General features: G+C 45.1%; 1 protein-coding gene across 1 annotated transcript in view; it reads left to right on the top strand.

Annotated features, from left to right (window-relative positions):
• Rapgef5 (Rap guanine nucleotide exchange factor 5) overlaps positions 1 to 20,059 on the top strand; it is a 230,402-nt gene that overhangs the window by 52,577 nt on the left and 157,766 nt on the right. Inside the window, exon 6 of the mRNA XM_032908351.1 lies at positions 9,104 to 9,170. Within this exon, the coding sequence (XP_032764242.1) occupies positions 9,104 to 9,170 (67 nt within the window). The remainder of the gene's footprint in view (positions 1 to 9,103; positions 9,171 to 20,059) is intronic.

The following is a 20,059-nucleotide window of genomic DNA, read 5'->3' as shown; positions in this document are numbered from 1 at the left end:
TGCAGCAGTAGAACATTCTTGGATTATTGCCTTTGAGCTATTCCACTTTAGAATAAAGGATGGTCAGAGAAAAGATGCCCAGGGACACTGCCGTCTTTCAGTTGAATCGCACACCCTCCCCTGGTTCCTGCACAGACTTTCATTATAACTCCGACTTTGACCTGGAAATCTTGTTGTCTCAGTCTTCAGCCACACTGGTCATACTCGACTGCTAGAGCTCTGCTCTGCTCTGCTCCCTGTTTTGCCTTTTTCTTTTCCCTGTTAAGTTCTGCCCAACCCTCAAGGGGGAGCCCACGTCCTACCTTGCCTATGAAGTTTCCCTGATGTCCTTGGACTGTCTTAGACTTGCGGTTGGTAAATCACTGCTGTTCCTGTGGGTGATTTTAAAAAGAAAAAAAAATCCGTTCTTCTGCGTCTCTTAGCTTTCTGTTCTTTCACTCTTGACTTCTAACTGAAACACCCTCTGAAGTCCTTTTGATTCTTGTTTTTCCATTTATGAGCTAAAAACTCCATCCTGTGGTGCTTTTAATAACCCTTTTGATATTTGAAAGCTATTAGGCTCTACCTACGCAATCCCACATTAGGTCCCCTAACTCGCCATCCTTCCTAAATGACTTTAAAATGATGCCAGAGAACCACTTAATGTCCCTGTATAAACACAAATCTGTTCTCTACAAAAGTATTTTTAAAGAGGGGAAAAAATAATGAGGGGGATTTTGTAATTTAAAAAAGAATGTCGTCCACAATGTCCACAATGTCCACAATGTCCACAGCGGGAAGAGAGATTGCGCTGTGTGAGCTTGCTGCCTAGTTTGAGGAAACAAATGTTCAACTCTCTGTGAAATCGTTTTTTAATCCACCCCTCCCCCAAGAAAAAGAGAGATTTTGAAAGTATTGAGTTGGTTTTCAGGGTATTGGTTGGTCTCAGGGAAAGAGACCGGTTGTTGAACCTCGTTCAGATAGAAGCCCAGATTAAGTTATTCGGAATGAACTTCTTCCTGATGCTATTATTATTGTTGTTGTTTTTGTTATATTATTATTATTATTTTATTATTATTATTGTTATTATTATTTTACTATGGTTGAGAGGAGAGGAGAGCGAGTGAAGTTTGAGAAATTAACAGAAACAAGAAAGGCAGCCTAGTTGTTCCGGCAGGACTTCTACAATGGTTCTTCCTGATATGAACCTGATTGGAAGCTGATGCTTTTCAAAGCCAAGCCCAGCTCAACTGCAGTATGCTGCCTCTCTGCTCACAAGGGTGAAGAGGCTGGACTCCAGTCTGTCACTGACCTTTGAATACATAAAACCATAGCCTTCCAGTTAGGCTCAGCTCAGGATACAGAGGATATATAAAGAAAAATGTAGTGTTGTTGTTGTTGTTTTGCTAAGGGACCTGGTGTCTGTTATTGACATAAACACTCGTCCTATTGGGTAGCTAGGGAGCTCCTACCTTTGGTCTAATACAGTAAAGTTATTCAAATATGGTGTCTGCTTCTTACCCTGCTCTTTCACAGGATGCCCTTGTGGGATGTGGTGGGTAGCTAGCATGGGGCCACTTTGAGAACATGAAGTCTTTCCTGTCCAACAGGAAGCTTTCTCGAACACTTAAATCATCCTTGTGATGACTGCAAGCCTACTTACTATATTGCCAAATAAAGTGGTTGAGTTTCAGTCCTGGACAGGTCAGCATCCTTGACCCGATGACGCCTGTTCTTTTGGAAGCAGCCTCTGCACACGCTTCCTGGGACAGCATCTGTTGGCTCTGTCTTCTTACCGGTGACAGTGCTTACGTTTCTTCTCTGGTTGCATGGACTTTGTGTTCCTAGGGCTGTGCGTTGTGAGGCCTTGCTTGACCCTGAGGAGACTCCCTTCTAAAGACCGGTCAATTCATGGGGCTAGTAAGACCTTTCCCTATGTTGACCAATCAGTGCAAACTCTGCAGTCCGGTCTCTTTTTTTGGGCTTGGGTTTTCTACCTTCCCTGAGCACAGCAGACTCAGATACCAGGCAAACGGGATAACTGTTCCCCAGAGTGAGGTAAACTATCCGCCCTTCTTCAGCCTGTTTAATCCCGCCTCACTGTGGGGAACACGGGAAAAAGGTTCTTGTCTGTGTCTTCTCTCCCCACTTCTGCCTTGCTGACGGTGCAGCTTCCTTTTGTAGCTCCTTGGTGTGACGAGTCTCCTCCTCCCGGGAACTGCAACGAATGGTCATCTCTTAGCATTGTTTTTTAAACCTTCTGGCTTCTGATCATTCAGGTTGGCCATGCCTGAATAATAGCAAAACATACATTTAAAGCCCTGACCTCTAAACACAACGTTGAGTCTTTGTCTCTGCTTTTCTACTTCCATGCATGCATTCAGCATCAGCTCTACAACAGTGACTCCCAGAACCAGTCCCTGTGCTACCTAATCACCCTGAATAACAACAATGTCTACCTGCTAAGCTACTCTTCCTGCCCCTCACTCCCCTACCCTGCCCCTCATTCCCCTACCCTGCCCCTCATTCCCCTACCCTGCCCCTCAATCTCCCCACCCTGCCCCTCACTCCCCCACCCCTGCCCCCTGACTCTCCCTACCCCTGCCCCCACCCCCCTACCCCTGCCCCCTGACTCTCCCACCCTGCCCCTCACCCCCCTCCCTGCCTCTCACTCCCCACCCCTGCCCCTCACTCCCTAACCCACCCCTCCTCTCCTAACCTGCCCCTCACTCTCCCTACCCTGCCCCTCACTCCCCTATCCTGCCCCCTCACTCCCCTAACCTGCCTCTCACTCCCCTAACCTGCCCCTGAGCTCCCCTACCCTGCCCCTCACTCCCTAACCACCCCTCACCTCCCTAACCTGCCCTCACTCTCCCACCCTGCCCCTCACTCCCCTAACCTGCCCCTCACTCCCCTACCCCTGCCCCTCACTCCCCCACCCCACCTCCCTGAGCTCTCCCACTTTGCCCCCCACCCCCCCACCCCTACTCCCCCCACTCTCCCACCCCTGCCCCTCAGTCTCCCTAACCTGCCCCTCACTCTCCCACCCCTGCCCCCCTCCCCCACCCTGCCCCTCACCCCCACCCCTGCCCCTTACTCTCCCTAACTTGCCCCTCATTCCCCTATCCTGCCCCTCACTCTCCCACCCCACTCCCTCACTCTCCCCTGCCCCTCCTCCCCCACCCCTGCCCCTCACTCCCCCCTCTGCCCTTACTCTCCCTACCCCTGCCCCTCACTCCCCTACCCTGTTCCTCCTCCCCAACATGCCCCTCACCCCCCCCCCTGCCCCCCACTCCCCACTCTGCCCCACTCTCCCTACCCTGCCCCCCTCCCCCCCCCCCTGCCCCCTCCTCCCCACCCCTGCCCCTCACTCCCCTCCCCCTGCCCCTCACTCCTCTACTCTGCCCCCTCACTCCCCCCCCTGCCCCTCACTCCCCTACTCTGCCCCCTGACTCTCCTACCCTGCCATAGTTTCTTCCTGACACACACAAGCAGCACAGGAAATTCTTGTTCCTGGGTAGTGCCTGCCCCCTCACAGCTCTGACCCGGGGTTCAAGTTCAGTTCTGTCATTCATTCCTGTCCCTGATCTGCCCTCTGTACTTATGACTTATCCTAATTAGATTTTTGGGACGTTTGGAGAGGAAAAATTACTGTCTGGGTAAACAAATACTTTTTGAGTAGTAAATACTTTCATGATTTCACTGGCACATCTTGTACTTGGGTCAGAGGTGAAGAAAGTTTCCATTTATCTCTTCAGATTGCTATCAGGTCAGACTGGCCTTTGTCATTTTCTCATTACTCCTGCAGCCACAGAGGTGGTGAGTCCCCCAGAATCTCCGTTTACAGACAAGGCTTATCCAGGGGTAGGAACAGATTGCTCATCATTATCTGACCACATCCATGTTTGAGAGCAGTGCAGGTCTGGTAGGAAAATTCGACCCTTTGTGTGGCTGCTTGCACTAGCATTTGAAATAGTGATAGGCACTTACCTTAAAACCCCCAAAATAAACTGTGAAAAACAGATCCGTGGACACCCGATTTGATTCAGCTTTCAATCGGCATCATTACTGTGTCCCTGGGCCCGGGAAGCACATGACAGCCACAGTGTATGCTTAGAAATCTTCTTCTGTCAGCATAACTAGCAGCTGACAATGGAAAAATAGTCTCTGAGGAAGTCAGCTGTATTCATTATATTAAAAAAAAAATCTTACTTTCTGCCTGTTGTTCTTTTCCTATAGGTATTTGCTTTGTTAAATGAACAGTCCTTTCCATCCAATTAGTGTTCTGTATGTGGGACAAGGAAGATCTAGACTTGATTGTTAGCGGAGCAAGCTGTGAGGATCTATGGGGTGTCATGTGTATGTGTGTGTGCCAGTGTGTGTGTGTGTGTGTGTGTGCGTGTGTGCATGTGTGCATATGTGTGTCTTGTGTGTGTGTCCTGTGTGTATATGTGTGTATATATATATATATGTATTTGTGTTGTGTGTGCATGTGTGTGTATCTGTGTGTGTGCATGTGTGTCTATGTGTGTATGTGTATGTGCATGTCTGCATGTGAGACACACAGACTTTGTAGAGATCAGTGACGCCATCTCCCTCAAATAGATTCAGCCTTTATTAGTTATGTGCTTTTGAACGAAGGATGGTTTTCACACAGGAAGGCTGTTCTAGTTTATTTTCTGTTGTGATAAAACATTCTGGCCCCAAGCAAGTTGGAAGGAAAAGGTTTGGCTTATACTTCCAGGTTATAATCTATCATGGAGGGAAGGCAGGGCAGGGAATCAAGCAGGGACTAAAGCAGAAGCTGTGGAAGAACGCTGTGTACGAGCTTCCTCTCTGACTCACTTTGATACATTTCTTACTCACTGTCCAGTCTAGAGAGGCTGCAGCTAGGACCACCAACACCAATCATCAGTCGACAGCCTCGAAGGTGTGGCCCTCGGCCAGTCTGACCTGTGACTTGAGGTTCCCTCTTCTCATGTGATCCTAAGCATAGAGGACGAAGGCCATGCTGTAACTTACATGTTCCCAAGGCCACCCTGGCTTCATGGCTGGGATTACAGCAGTAATGTTCCACGTTGTGAGAAGGGGAAGAATGCTCTGAAGGGAGAGTCAGGAGCAGTGCAGTATGGATGGATACAGCAGGTGGATATAGTGTGTCTCAGTGTGGAGGGGAGCAGAGGGGGCAACAGGGAGGGTCAAGGATGATGTCTAACCAGAGACATAGTGTAGTGCTGCCATCAGTTAAGCTGAGTTAAGCTGGGGAGCACTGTGGGAAGAGAGCAAATTGTTCTGTGGGGTGGTGTGTGTGTGTGTGTGTGTGTGTGTTGTATGCACACATGTGTGCATGTATGTATGCAAGTGCATGAGTGTATCTCATGCATGTGTGCAATTTGTGTCCTGTGTGTGTATATGTGTGTGTTATATGCATGTGTCTTGTATGTTGTGCATGCATATGTATGCATGTTTGTCTTATATGAGTGCTTGTGCTTCTGTGTATGTGTGTATGTGTCTCATGTGCATATGTATATGCAAGTTCATGTGTGTCCCACATGTGTGTATGTGTGTCCTGTGTGTGCACATATGCATGTGTATGTGTGTACATGTGTCTTGTGTACATGTGTCTTGTGTTGTGTGTGTGTATATACACACATTTGTCTTATATGAGTACGTGTACATGTGTGTATGTGTGTGGACATGTGTGTTGTGTATGTGTGTCATGTGTGTGTCCTATGTACATGTCTTGCATGCATGTGTATGAATATGTGTGCATGAATATATGTGTGCACAGGTGTGTGTTGTATATGTGTGTATGTGTGTGTATGTGTGTCGTGTGTGTATGTATGTGCACATGTGAGAATGTCATGTGTGTGTGTATGTGCCTGTATGTATATTTTTGTATATGGGTGTGTTTTGTTTTTGTGGGCATGGGTACAGTTTTCTGGTTAGCAGGGTCAAAGAACACAGACTTTAGCATCCCTGCATCCACAAGGTAGAACTCTAAGGTATTAGATTTCACAGACTTTTAGAAGCCTTTGCCTCTGGAGCTCAGTGCATTCATCCCCTTGGAGAACTCCCAGCTCTGCTTCTGTTGGAAAGCGGAGTCCTCGGGAAGCATCGCTGTAATTTCTAAAGGGAACACACCCGATAGACCAGAGCTTCCTGCAGCCGCGGACACTCAGCCAGGGATCTCTCTTCCTAAGGCCACTTCCCTGTCCTGTAACATGCCTTCCACCCGGGGTCTCTTTATTTCCATTCACTAATGACTGCCAAACCAGAACCTCCCTTCCCTCCCTTCTCGCCTTCTCCCTCTCTTGTTCACTGAGGGGCATAGCATGTTCCAGTGATAGTGGACAATATACAGACGGCACACTTGCTGCCTTACCTGCTTTCTTTTCTACTTAATCTGATGCTGAAAACTTGGTCTGTCTTGAGTCGCTCTGTTGTGTATTTGTATATGTAAATAAGAATTTGTCCACATCTTGTAAAATTCGTTTGCCATATTAAGCAAACATTATCATTCTGGCCATTTTATTAGAGAGCTGGGCAGGGTGTTAAGTTCCAAGTGGCCACAGTGGCTGTGGAGAGCAGAGTAAGAGACCAGCAGGGTCTCCTGCTGTTTTCCTGGTCCGTCCACCCCAGCCTCTCACCCCTCAGCCCCCTCCTTTTGCTGGTGATCACCAGCCCTGCTGTCCCGAGCTTCCTCAGGTTCTGTGAGACACACAAAATTTCTGGTGTAGGGAGTTGGGGACCCCCTTAGCAGGGAGGAAAGTTATTTTTAAACTTAACTGCCCTCAGAAGGTAGTGAGGCTCCTCTGGGTGGCATCTAGGAATGTGGATTTTTAGAAAGGAAATCTTGGTGTCTGTAGGAGATACAAAAGGTCAAGAAAGACCAGAGTCAATCAGAAGGCTTAAAGGTGGTTATGGTTATGAATTCCTGTGTAGTTGAGGGCCTGAACCAAAGCAAGCGGAACCAGAGGAAGGAGCATGAAAGGGTGGTTGATGGCTGGACAACTGCAATGGGTACAGGAAGGATGGATGGTCACAGGGTACCAGAACACCGAGAAGGGAGCAGGAAAGAGGAAAGCATATATAATTTAATTTAATTTAATTATATATGATTCCGTGTGTGGGGGTGAAAATTCAGGTTACTGGAATTGGCACCCAATGCCACTAGAAAGGCAGCTTCTAGTGATCGATTACTTAAGGCAGCTGTAGAGACAAAGAAGGTAGAAAGGAAGAGCGTTGTGCTCTGTGACCTTATGCGGGACTATTCATCATGAGGGGGAAGTTTTCTCAGTCCTTTGAACAGAAGGTAGAATATGGTCCCTTATCAGGGCGGAAATGGCTTCCACACTGTAGCCCCTCCCTTCCAGAACTGCTTCAGTTGGCTGCAAGGGAAGCTGGGACCTGTAGTCTTTTTCAATCAGGAAACTATTGGTTTGAGTCTGAGAAGCCTAGAAAAGGCACAGCAGGCCGTGTTTTGCTGCCGAGATGGTTAGATGCAGGCACATAAGTTTGGTACTGTGCTCTGTGGTGTACTTGGTTCTTAATTTCCTTTCAGATCTGTTCAGTTTACCAAGCCAAATTACATAAGCTAAACCCAGTGGTTTGAATAGTGTAGGGTTTTAAATCTCTTCCCAGTACAGCCTCCTTTTTAAATAAGCGCAAATTTTAATAAGGATTGTTGTTGGAAATAATGATTATGCAGGTGACTCCTTAAAAAGACACGCGAAGGTGAAACACTCAGTTTCTTCTGCGAATCTTTAGTTAGGTGATGATTCATTTAGCTGGGAGTTAAGGTGGATGACAAGTGGAGCTAAATTCCATAGCTGCTTCTATCTATTCTTATAAAGGCAGCGGCTTGTGTCCCTTCCTCAGATTTAAGGTTGTGTCTGTCTTTCTGAAAAGGACAACCAATCAAGCAACCGATTCCCAAGCTGATCACTAGTTCATCCCTTCTTACAAAGTCGGAGCTCTACCCTGTGGACAGCTGTGGACAGCCTGACCCACCCCAGCTACCAGAGATAGGAAATCAATCACTGGACTGCATTTCTGATACTTTGCTTTATAGATCAATTACCAAGAATCTCTCATCCACAGGCTGTGCTGAAAGGGTTTGCTTATGGAAATAGATTTAGCGTGCAATTTTATATATTCCTTTAGCATTAATTCATTGTTCGCCAAATCAGAAAAAAACAGTTTATAAGTTTTTTTTTAAGATTTATTTATTTATTTATTTATTTATTTATTTATTTATTTATTTATTATATATGAGTACACTGTAGCTGTCTTCAGACACACCAGAAGAGGGCATCAGATCCCGGTACAGATGGTTGTGAGCCACCATGTGGTTGCTGGGAATTGAACTCAGGACCTCTGGAAGAGCAGTCAGTGCTCTTCACAACTAAGCCATCTCTCTAGTCCATAAGATATTTTTAAGTATAGAATTTGTTATTGTATACGTTTGTGGGAATAATACAGGTGATTTTTTTTTCCTAAAGAAAATGATCTTGTACTGCTATGTCTTGTTTATTTCTTGATATTTGCATAACTTCTTTTTCTCTTCACATTGGCTGCGATTTCTTGAAAAAAAAATCAGAGTTCCTCCTTTCTTTTTTTTTTAAACTTTGTATAATAATTTCCACTGTGGGATTAGTCCTAAAATATACTATTTCACAGTGAATTTGCTTGGGCTGAGACTCAAGTGTAGTGGAAAATTCACATTTCATAGCTTCACAGTCTTATTTGGATTCAGGGGGAACTCGGTGCTTAACCATCTTACGTTCGTGTGCACGTTTTTCATAACCGTATCTGTAGATCAGGTGTGCCAGGGTTATCCTGGGACGTCATCTGGGAAGCAGCACCCGGTCCACTGAACTCAGCTGGCCCATTAGGAAGAGCCACTGGATGACTGACTCTAAGGAACAATTGGCTGGTGACGGATTGTGCCCCATTGGCTCTGCCAACACGGTGTTACTTGCACACTTTCATTCATGACATAATGACAGTGTCTTTTTTTTTTTTGGCCCTTTATTTTCTAAATTTGGTAGGTAAGTTTGAGCAACCAGTGCTAAGAGAGTAATCTGTCATTTGTTTGTTTGTTTGTTTGTTTTTTTTAAAGGTCTCACCAGAAAGCGGAAGACTCGGAAGAAAGCAGCGATGAAATCCTTGCTCGACTGACATCTGCGGTAAGACCGTTTACCCTACGTGAGAGGAGAAATAGAGCGGGTCAGAGCGGGGAGGCAGTTTGGGTACAGCTGTTGATTGTTGGGGAAGGCCCATTGCAAGGTGCCAGCCGAGGGGCTTGGCTGCACCCTGCTGTAGCTTCCCATTGATGTCACAGACTCTTCTGCACAAGGTAGATGCAGCCTTCACGCTATGTCAGTAGCTCCCAGGCTTTGAAATCCAATGTGACTTAACCTGCTACACAAAAGGGAAAATACTCTGTTTCTTCAGTCAGAAGAAAGGGAGCACATCAGGCAGCAAAAGGCGATGACATTGGTTTTTAATATGGAATTACAACATTATCATTACATTTTGTAAGGCCATTGAAAAGGCTTTGCTTGCTGAAGGACAATTCGTGACTTTGTTGGGAAATCTGGACATTGATGCTAGATTTAATTAGTCCATAAACTTAGTTTGTTTATTTAGTTAGTTATTTAAGACAGGGTTTCATTGTTTATCTCTGGCTGGCCCAGAACTCACTGTGTAGACTTGGTGGCCTTGAACTCACAGTTCTGCTCCCAGAGTAAAGAGATTAGAGGTATCCCTGAGTGTGCTGATACCTAAGCTCATTTTTGACAGGCTCTAGGAATCCAGGTGTTTAAATCTTTAAACATCCAGCTTGGCAGTTTCTGAGACGCTTTCCTACCTTCCCTTGAGATCCTTTGTGCTGCATTAATATCATGGTCCTAGCTTCTCTTGCTTTGATCAACACCATGACTAAAGGCAACTTGGGGAGGACAGGGTTTACGAGTTTATTTTAGCTTTTGCTTTATAGCCCATTATCAGGGAAGCCAGGCAGGAACTCAAGGTGGGAATCTGGTAGAAGGAACTGAAGCAGAGAGCACAAAGGAATACGGACTTGCTCCTGTGCTCAAATGGCTCTCTCATATAGGCTAGGCTCTGCCTAGGGCTGGTCCTACCCATAGGGGGCGAGATCTTTCTACATAAATTCACAATGAAGAAAATGCCCGACAGACATGCCACAGGCAGATCTTTGGAAGCAATTCCCCAGTTGAGGTTCTCGCTGTCCAACTGGGTCAGGCTGACCCCCCTTAATAAAACACTAATTGCGGAAAAACCATGTTCGATTGGGTTGTATGTGAATGGGACTGTCTGCCTAGAGTGTGGCACGCCAGGTCTCCACCTGGACACAGCTTGGAGGATGAATGCGCTTTACTACTCTGGGATAAATTTAGAAAAGTAATTTTGGAGCTAATGTGGTGCGCTTTGATACAGAAGCCCACATGAGAGGGAATCTTGACAGCGTGCTCGGGAACTACTCAACAACGCGCTTCTGAGTTAAAATGTGGAACGAAAGGGAGTGCCTCTTTAGTGCAAAATAATAATTACCGTCTAAAAACCAACTCTAAGTCTGACGCTGTGTTAAATACACCATCTGTGCATGTGTGTATGTGTTCTGCTAAGATGCCCAGCAACACTGTGAAGAAGTTGGCACAGCCTCCCTCTTCCAAGTAGGAAAGCTATTAGAGGTTAGTTAACTCCACTGAGCTAAAAAGAAACAGAAGTGGAGTTTCTCTTTCCAGTTCCCTAGGATTAGCTACTTAATTATCGTTGGATATCAATTCTCTCGACGGCTTCTTTTTCTGTTTGGTGTCTGTAGTGGTCGAATAAGAATGGCCCCCATTTGAATGCTTAGTGATCAAGGAGTGGCACTACTTGGGGTGGGGCGTTAGGAAGTATGGCCTTGTTGGAGGAAGTGTGTCACTGGGACGGTGAGCTTTGAGGTTTGCGAAGCCCAAGCGAGACCCAGGGTCTCTTCCTGCTGCTGCTGATGGATCCAGAGTAGAACACTCAGCTCCTCCAGTACCATGTCTGTTTGCACGTCACCATGCTTCCCGCCATGATGAGAATGAATGAGCCAGCCTCGGTTAGATGCTTTCCTTTATAAGAGATGCCACGGTCATGATATCTCTCCACTGCAGTAAAACACCGAGTAAGACGGCATCCGTGGCTGCGGTGAAGCTCATTTCCCACTGGCCATGATCTGTCCTCCCAGGCTTTCTACCATCCTCTCTTGTAAAAAGTCTTGTTCTCGGGCTTCCTGCCTTTGGGATCCTACTCTATGGATAAAGTGATCCACTGTGATTTCTCATGGGTCTCTGTCTGATTTCTCTCCTATCCCCTCTTCTTTTCCACGCAGTTCTCTTGGGTAATACTTGTTAGAGAGCCAGCAGGAGGAAGGTTCTTGTTGTTGTAAAATTATAAAGAGTGGCTTTCTTTCACCCCCACACTGGATCCGGCACCCCAAGATATCTGGTAGATTTCTTAATCTCGGTCAGCAAAGCCTCTCACCTGTTCTGTTCCATCCCATATCAAACACTCTCTCTGAGCCTGGCAACAATCTCTCTATCCTTCCAGTCCCCAAGGCAGGTTATCACCACTGCCAGAAACACACGTCCCAATTCCGTGGCCCAGTTTCTCCAGCCGCCACACACTCTCTTAAACTTAAATCGATACATGAAAGAACACACAACACAATAACCTCTGATCCAATTGATAAGATATAATTGCCCACCTAAACATACAAAGCCCTGTACACATCTATCCCTTAAGAAGGTTCATAACAACCTGTAAATACACAGAGTGGAATCTTAGCGTCAGCCTCCATGTTCTTTCTCGATGGCTTCTCTCCTGTTCCCCCCATTTTCCGTCCTTGTCCTTTCCGTTCGAGTCTTCTCTTCTCTCAAACTTTTCTCCTGCCCATCCTTCCTTCCAGTGACAGGCCTCATTCTGTCTTGTATCTGCCTCACCTGCATGATGACATCATTCCACAGGTTCTAGTGAGAACCATTGTCTTGTCAGGCAGAGTAAAACTTGACATCCTGTGAAAGTCCAAGGCTGTTTCTTGTCCCCTTATTTCCCCTATGCTTGTGTACAGAGCCTCTCTCCTTTGCTATCCTTTATGGGACTCTCTATTCCCTTGGTTGGTATATCATTTAGTTATTTAGTTTACACACACACACACACACACACACACACACACACACACAGAGAGAGAGAGAGAGAGAGAGAGAGAGAGAGAGAGAGAGAACCTCTTTGGTAACTCAACAATTTGAATTTGAAATGTTGGAGAGATTCCCCTTCTCAGTGGTACCTGAGAGTACTGGTGATGTGTATTTTGCTGTTGTCATAATTATTGTCTATTTTTGTTTGTTTTCTTTTTGGTGACATCCTTAGACCAACGATGACTACTTTGGATTTTTTTTTTTTTTTAATTTCATGTTGGTACTGCTTCATGAAGCAGCTATAACACAGGGTTTGGATTAGCTGAGTCTTTAAGAAGGTTCAATATCTAAGCCAAGCCAGCCACGCCTAGAAGTAATCTTCACCAGGAGGTGGGGAAAGTGTAGGGACCTGTAATACTGAGTGCATAATAAACACCATGCGATCATTTTTTTAATGCTTTGGGCAATGATTTTAAAATGTAAACACTTCATTTCCACTTGCCTCTTTCCTCTCTGAGGAATGTAGTTAATCTCCTCCCCCCCTTATCTCACCAGCCTGAATAGGCTTGTCTATTCAGAGAATAAAAGTCAGTCCCCTCCGCACCCCTGAATGACTAAGCTTCTGTCTGGCTGACTCCGGATCATACACATCAAGTTACCTTATACTTTTATCTGTGGGAAATATAAAATTTCTATTTGGAATACACAGTCTGTCTCTGGTTCTTTCAGTGGTGCAAAGAGATACTGTGTAATTTTGGAGAAGGGCCAGATAGACAGAGCTTTGAGAGGAGGCATCAAGTAGGACCCACAATGTCTGATTTGGGTTCAGGTAATATTAGCAGCAGTGGATCTGGGGGACAGCCGGGGGTGGTGGACTGTGGTACAGCTCAGGGGTAGAAAGGGTATAGCTCAGGGGTGGAGGCTGGGGCACATTTCTGGTGGTGTTTGTGTTTTCTAAAGAGACACAGAGCTGTCCCCTCTGTGTGTCAGTACTGCCTTTATCCTGCTTGAATATGCAGAGGCCACTGGATTGTGGACTAAAGACCTCTGGGGTCACTTGGAGAGAGGGGTAAGATTTCTTCAGTTTCTGTTAGGTGGATTTTTCAGTGACACCTCATAAGCATGTATACTTTTATGCCATTTATGTGTTTCCATATATACTCTTATGTTATATGCCTGTTGCACACCAACTGTATTTTCTTCTTCTTGATAATATGTCCCAAAACCCCGTACAAGACAGATCTCAGCACACACATAGACAGCCTCAGAATATTAACTCCCAGGGTCTGGAGAATGCCTCAGTGGTTAAGAGCCCTGGTTGTTCTTGCAGAAGTCCTGGTTCCCAGCATGCACATGGTGGCTCCCACTCTCTGTTACTCCAATTCTAGGACATCCGATGCCCTCTCCTGATCTCTACAGGCACCAGAAACAGACCTGGTGCATATATATGCATGCAGGCATGACACCCACACATGCGGAATATAATAAGTAAACCTTTAAGAAAATTAATTTCTAAGTCATCATCTCTAATTCTAAAGAAGATGTCCTAGCCTACCCGGGTATGATAATGTAGTGAAATTCTATTTCTAAGGACTTGCTTTGTGGAAGCAGGACAATGTGTGTCGTTTAGCTTACTGTTGTGTACCCCATGTCCCTATCTTGTTTAACCTGTTCAAAGACTTGGGATATAGTTCAGTTAGAGACTATGTGCTAAAGGCACTGGGTTCAGTCTTCAACATCTCCCTCATCAGAAAAAGACTTATGTTCAAGCCAGGGACGGTGGCGGTGCATACCTGTAATCCCAACACTTGGGAGGCAGAGACAGGAGGATTAGCAGTTTAATGCCAGGCTCAAATACATAGTGACTTTGAGGCAAGTCTAGGCTATACAAAATTATCTCAAAAAGCAATTTAAAAGAAAAAAATCACGCGAGACATGAAATGAAGCTTAGTAATGAGTAAGTCCTTTGGAAATAAAGGAGGGAGGCCATATGTGTGTTTATACATGTGTGTACTATAGTATTTTGTGTGTGGGTGTGTGTGTGTGTGTGTGTGTGTGTGTGTGTGTGTATCAGGAGAGGAGGGTCCAAGATGAGGATCATCACTATTTGATAAGAGTGCATGTAGAAAATGCTGACTTTATTCATCCTCGAGGAAGAGAAATATACCACTGAGCTCTAGGTCAGGACATTGACCATCATGGGTTTGCTAAATGTACTTCCTGTTCTGTCCTCTCTGGAGACGTCTGAGGAACTATAAAATGAGGACCGTACATGTTTTATAGTGGGCTACTTCTCTTTACACCTGTTTAAATAGAACTTTTTAGAGTTGCATACATGAAATGAGATTTTGGCATACGTAGGTCAGAGCCACACCATGGTATCGTGGGGCCATATGTGTAGGAGGCCAGGAGACATGAAAAAGTTAGAATTATTTATGTCCTTATATCCTTTTTACTAAGGTAAATTTTAAGTCTGTTTTTGTCTTCTTCTATTGGTGCACAGATTAGGAGAGAAATCTGTCCTGATATCTCAGGTGTATTTTTGGTAGAAGTAACGTAATCTTTTGGTTTGCGAATGCCAAAATAAGCATAAATCTGAGAGTTACCATGCGATGGCTTTTCTGTCCTTTACAGTTTCATCTTCATTGCCTGATACTTGGATTATTTCAATTGAACATAAATATGGCTTCGTAATTAAAGTAAAACTTCTTATAAAATTGAAAAGTGCTCAGAATTAACACTGAAGTGCTTATCATTTACTCCCCCCCGTGTGTGTGTGTGTGTGTGTGTGTGTGCGCGCGCGTGTGTATGCGCGTGCACACATGCATATTCCTTAATCAAGAAGCCAACCCTTTTAATGTTCAGTCTGTACTGAACTGATTTATTGTTATTGTGGGGTTTTGTATCTTTTGTCCAGACACTATCTCGTGTGGCCCAGCCAGGCCTTGAACTCACTATCTGGCTGATGTGGACCCCGAGCTCCCAATCCTGCCTCCACCTTCCAAGGGCTAGAATTTCAGATGTGCATCACCACACCCAGCTGTGACCTGTGTTTATTGCTCAATGTCTCCACGGCTAAAAGCGTTATCTGCAACACTTACAGTGATCCTGAGATTTCGTAGCCCACACATTTATCATTTTCCCTTCTATCGAACGTCGTGGTTATTTTCAGTCTTGAGCTATTACAAACCACACTAGGAGGAATCTTTATTTGGAAACGTCTTTCTTCCCTACTCTTTCCGAGTATTGACCCCAGGTCCCTCTTGGCTATTCCGTGCTCTGGCACATCTCTAGCAAAGTAGGAGAATCTTTTCAAGAACTTGCTTTCTGATGGTAATCTATTTGTTTGTTATTGTTTTATGAAAACCCAAAAGGGGAACAAGTAAGAGACAAGAAGGAGGCACCAGTGTACTTTTTGCTCATACAGGATCCAGCCATTGCTTTCTGTGTGGTGTTTCAGTTCAGGCTCATGGCGAAGGGCACACCATCATTGCACTGGAGAGAAGAACATGCGAGCTAGACAGTATTGATCACACGGTCAATTAACAAGACATAGGAAGCGTGGAATGGTGGTGATCACTTGTCGCCCTGGTGCTCGGAGGCTAAGGCAGGAGGATCCCAAGTTTGAAGCCAACTACTCTATATGTAGTCCCATAGCTAAGGGTTTAAAATAAAACATGAGGCTACAGTGGTCGGTTTTTCTCATTATTAACACCTAGAGCACCATTTCCTGAGCGGCCTAATAGTTAGGGTTTGAGGCTCCATCATGGAATTCTTATGACTTGGTGGAAGGAGGCCTCTAGGGGGCCACATTAAATAGTGCTTTAACTTTTAACCTAGTCAAAATATTGGTAGATGTGGCTTTATAGTCTGGAAGTTAACTCAGATGGTCTATCAGGTTTCCTGAGACCACAAAGCTTAGTGTATGTGTTACGGATTCTCCTACAGTAAGCAGTGAGTACAGCACTGAGGAGGTCATGGGGAAAACCCAAGGTGGTCAATCGGGGCTTTTAAATGGTCCCATGGAGGGAGGGACGTTAGGTGGGTGTTGGATATGAGGGACAGGGGGAGTGACAGAACAGCATTGTGTTTAAAAATAACAGCAAGAGAATAGTAGCACAGTGGTGTTCGTTATGTTAGGGAATAAGCACGGTGTGTGGTCCTGGAAAAAGAGTCTTCTGTTTGAGGTGGGCAGTGACTGACAGATGTCCGGGATTGCAGAGGGAGGGGTTGAGAGTCTACTTAGGTAAAAATAGGTACTGAATCTCCTGAGAGGATTGCCATGTGTGTAAGAAGCTTTATCTGTTGAATGGATTAGGAAAGGAAGAGAGAATCTGGCTCTTAAGTTCACCCAGGAGACCCCATAGCCATCTTGCTTTCATTAAACTCATTTCAAGTCAACGGAACCAACCTGAACAGTGTCTCCACATGGCCAAGACTGCAGGTGCCTTACTAATTAGAGTAATTCCATGTGTCCATTTAGTGGAACTACTGGTTCCTTGAAAATGACGCGTTTGGTTTCTTCAAGACAAACATGTAAAGGAAGAGACCCTTAGAAATTATCTTTTCTTTTTACATATTGTGCAGGATAGTTTTATGTCCACTTGACACAAGCTACAGACATCTGAAAGGAGGGAACATGAATTGGAAAAAGTCCATGCCTAAGATCCAAGACATTTTTTAAAGATTGATGGGGCGGTCCCAGCTTGTGTGGGCGGGGCCACCCCTGGGCTGGTGGTCCTGGGTTCTATAAGAAAGCAGGCTGAGAAAGCCATGAGGAGCAAGCCAGTGAGTAACACCCCTCCATGGCCTCTGCATTGGCTCCTGCCTCTAGGTTCCTGCCCTGACTTCCTCCAAGGATGCACTATGATGTGGAAGTGTAAAGCCACATAGACCCTTTCCTCCCCAGCTTGCTTGTGGTCCCAGTGTTTCATCACAGCAGTGGTCTTCTTAACCAGGACCGACACTGTCAGTGTCTCCCCATATCTATTTGCATGTAGTACCAGGGCTTCAATCTTTCACCCAGTATGTGACATCTCTTGTTCCTAAGCCAAGCCTGAGGTAGCATTCTCATCTGTTTCTCTACAGTTCTCTCTGCACTCCTCCCTTCTGTTCCCCACTGTGCTGTCTTTAAATGGGGCTTTGAGAGGCCTTGGGGTCAGATGTCAGGTTGCCACTGTCGTTTTTTTGCTGCCACAGTTAAAATCTGGCTTCAGTTCTCTGTGAGAGCCATGGAAGTGCTTCGGTCAACACAGGGTGGCAGGTGGTTTCTTTGGATACTCCTGCTCCATGGAACTGTTTTCCATTTGACCCCTTCCCCATAATTCCTCTTTCTGCATCTGTAGGACCTAACCCTCGGCATCTTGCTCCTAGTTTGCTTCCACTGGAATCATCCCACCTTCCTCAAAGACTCATTTCCTAAATGACTTAATAGCTAGCCTTCGTGCACCTTAGAAACAGGGAGGCAAATGCTGCTTGCTGAACTGCAGAAATGTCTCCTGTCCCAGCACAGGACCACCTTTCTCTCTTCTGCTGTAGCCCACTGTGTCCCCTTTCCCAGACTTCTTGATGTTTTCAAGTGGGAGCAGTCCCTTTGTCCATTAATTTCTGGGGAAGTCAGTCCTTGAAGTGATTGGCACTGCATGAATTTGAGGTTTGCTGTCCCTGCACCATCCCCATAATCCCAATAAAATAAATGTCCTTGTTGCTCCCTGCTGAGTAATGAAGCCTCCTCAAGTTCCTAGGGGTGCTGGAGAGCTGAAGCTTGACAATGGGTTTGGGAGATGCATGTAACTAGTGCCTGCCCTTAGGACTGCTAAAAAACTCAGCCACAGGGCAGATCTCATCTAATACCTGTACGAGGAACATGAAACCATGCCCCAGACTGTTCCAGATCTAAGTAGAAAACACAGAAGTTTCAGTAGATCTTATGCCAATCACGGAGAAATCAAAATACCATTCTAATTTGAGTTCCACTAAGTTTAAGGAATAAAATTACTACTCTAATTATTTCCTACTGTGGAGGTCTTAAGTATATTAACACCTAATTTATTCAACGAAGCTGTGAATGGAGAGTCAGCATAAAGACACATGAGGTCTGAGGCTCAGAAAAGTGAGCAGAAGAAAGATTAAAAACTGTCGGGGCTGTGGGCTGGAGAGATGACTCAGCATTAAGAGCACCGGCCACTTTTCTAGAGGACTGGGGTGTGATTCTCTGTACCTCTGTGCCTGTCTGCATTTCCAGTGCTGAGGAACCTGACACCCTCTTCTGGCATCTGAGGATACCAGGCACACATGATGCGTAGCTGTATATGCAGGCAAAGCACATACATGCATAAAAGTAAACAAAAAGTTTTAAATTAAAATTTAATAAAAACTGAAGATGTTCAAGTTGTGGTTCAGTAGTAGAACATGTGTTTAATATGACTGAGGCCTTAGGTTTGCCCCCACTGCTCCCCCACAACTGATAGAGGTGAGGAAGAGAGAGGGAAGGGAAGGGGGAAGGAGGAAGGAATGAGTGCAGAAGTTATATAAAACCTTAAAAAACAATTTCTAGGGTCTCCTAACAAAACTGCTAATTAACACAAAAGAATCCCAATGGAAATTATGTTACCAGTATGTTTTGGCTAATCTATTAAAGTGTCTAGAAAGGTCACCTAGTTGTTACTGCTCTGCTCCACACTGTGAACCTGGGAGAATGGATCCTAAAAACGAGGGGGCTGAAGTCTCAGCGCAGTAGCTTGAGTTGAGTAACTTTATTCAGAGCATCAGACAGTTTATATTCTGCAGGAATTCTGAGGGTTAAGCAAGGCCAAAGGAGCAGAATTCCCATGAGTTTAGGCTGTATACAGTCACAGGGGCAACCCATACTTGGAAACATTTTTGTTTCCAAAGCAAGCAACAATGTGTCATCTGAAGCAAACATGTTTCTATTTACTCTATCTGGGAGGAACACAAAATCCATGTCATGGAGAAGCAGAGATTACAAGGCTCCTGTCTTGTTTACTTGGCATTTTCCCACAAGCTCTTGGAAATCTCACAGGGCTTCATTCATGGACAGTATTCCAACAGGTATGACAGAACTGTGTTAGAGGGATAATGCAGTGCATGAATTCATCTTACTCTAAGTTGTCTTCATACAAGTCGTAGAATGTTTTCAAGCTCATCTGACTGTTACTATATCTCAAGCTATATGAAGATAAATTAAGTCAGTGAGATTCGGAACAGTGCCCTAGTATGTAACAGGTACCCTAGAAGTGGGCCATTTGTTGCTTCATTTTTTTTTTTAAGATTTTACTTATTTTATGTATATGAGTCCACTGTTGCTGTCTTCAGACCCCATTATAGATGGTTGTGAGCCACCATGTGGTTGCTGGGAATTGAACTCAGGACCTCTGGAAGAGCAGTCAGTACTCTTAACCTCTGAGCCATCTCTCCAGCCCCTTGTTGCTTTATTATTTTACATTCTGTACTTCGTGTAGGGACCCAAGCCTCTCTATATGGAACTGAACAGCCGATCTTCTAGCTGACAAGTCTGTGATGTCGTTTCTCTCTTTTTTTACTTTTTATTGTTTCCTTGTGAGTTTTACATCATGCACCCAACCCCACTCATTTCCAAGTCTCCTCATATCTACCTTTTACCCTTGCATCCTTCCCCCAAAATAAAAACACACCCACAAACATACAAACAAAAACAAAGCACAGAGAACATCTCATCATGGAAGCTGTAGAGTGTCACAGTATGCCCCAGAGTATATCCCTTTTCCTACAGGCCTTTACTTACAAACACTCATTGCAATGAGTCATTAGTCTGGTTCAAAATCTCTGGCTTCTATGGCACCAATATTGGATCCTCACTGGGACTCCTCTGGGTCATCCTGTTGCTG

This window comes from Rattus rattus, chromosome 7, assembly GCF_011064425.1.
Source record: "Rattus rattus isolate New Zealand chromosome 7, Rrattus_CSIRO_v1, whole genome shotgun sequence".
Lineage (NCBI taxonomy): Eukaryota > Metazoa > Chordata > Mammalia > Rodentia > Muridae > Rattus > Rattus rattus.
The sequence above is the reverse complement of the archived record's forward strand: the minus strand, read 5'-3'. Positions and strand labels throughout refer to the sequence as shown.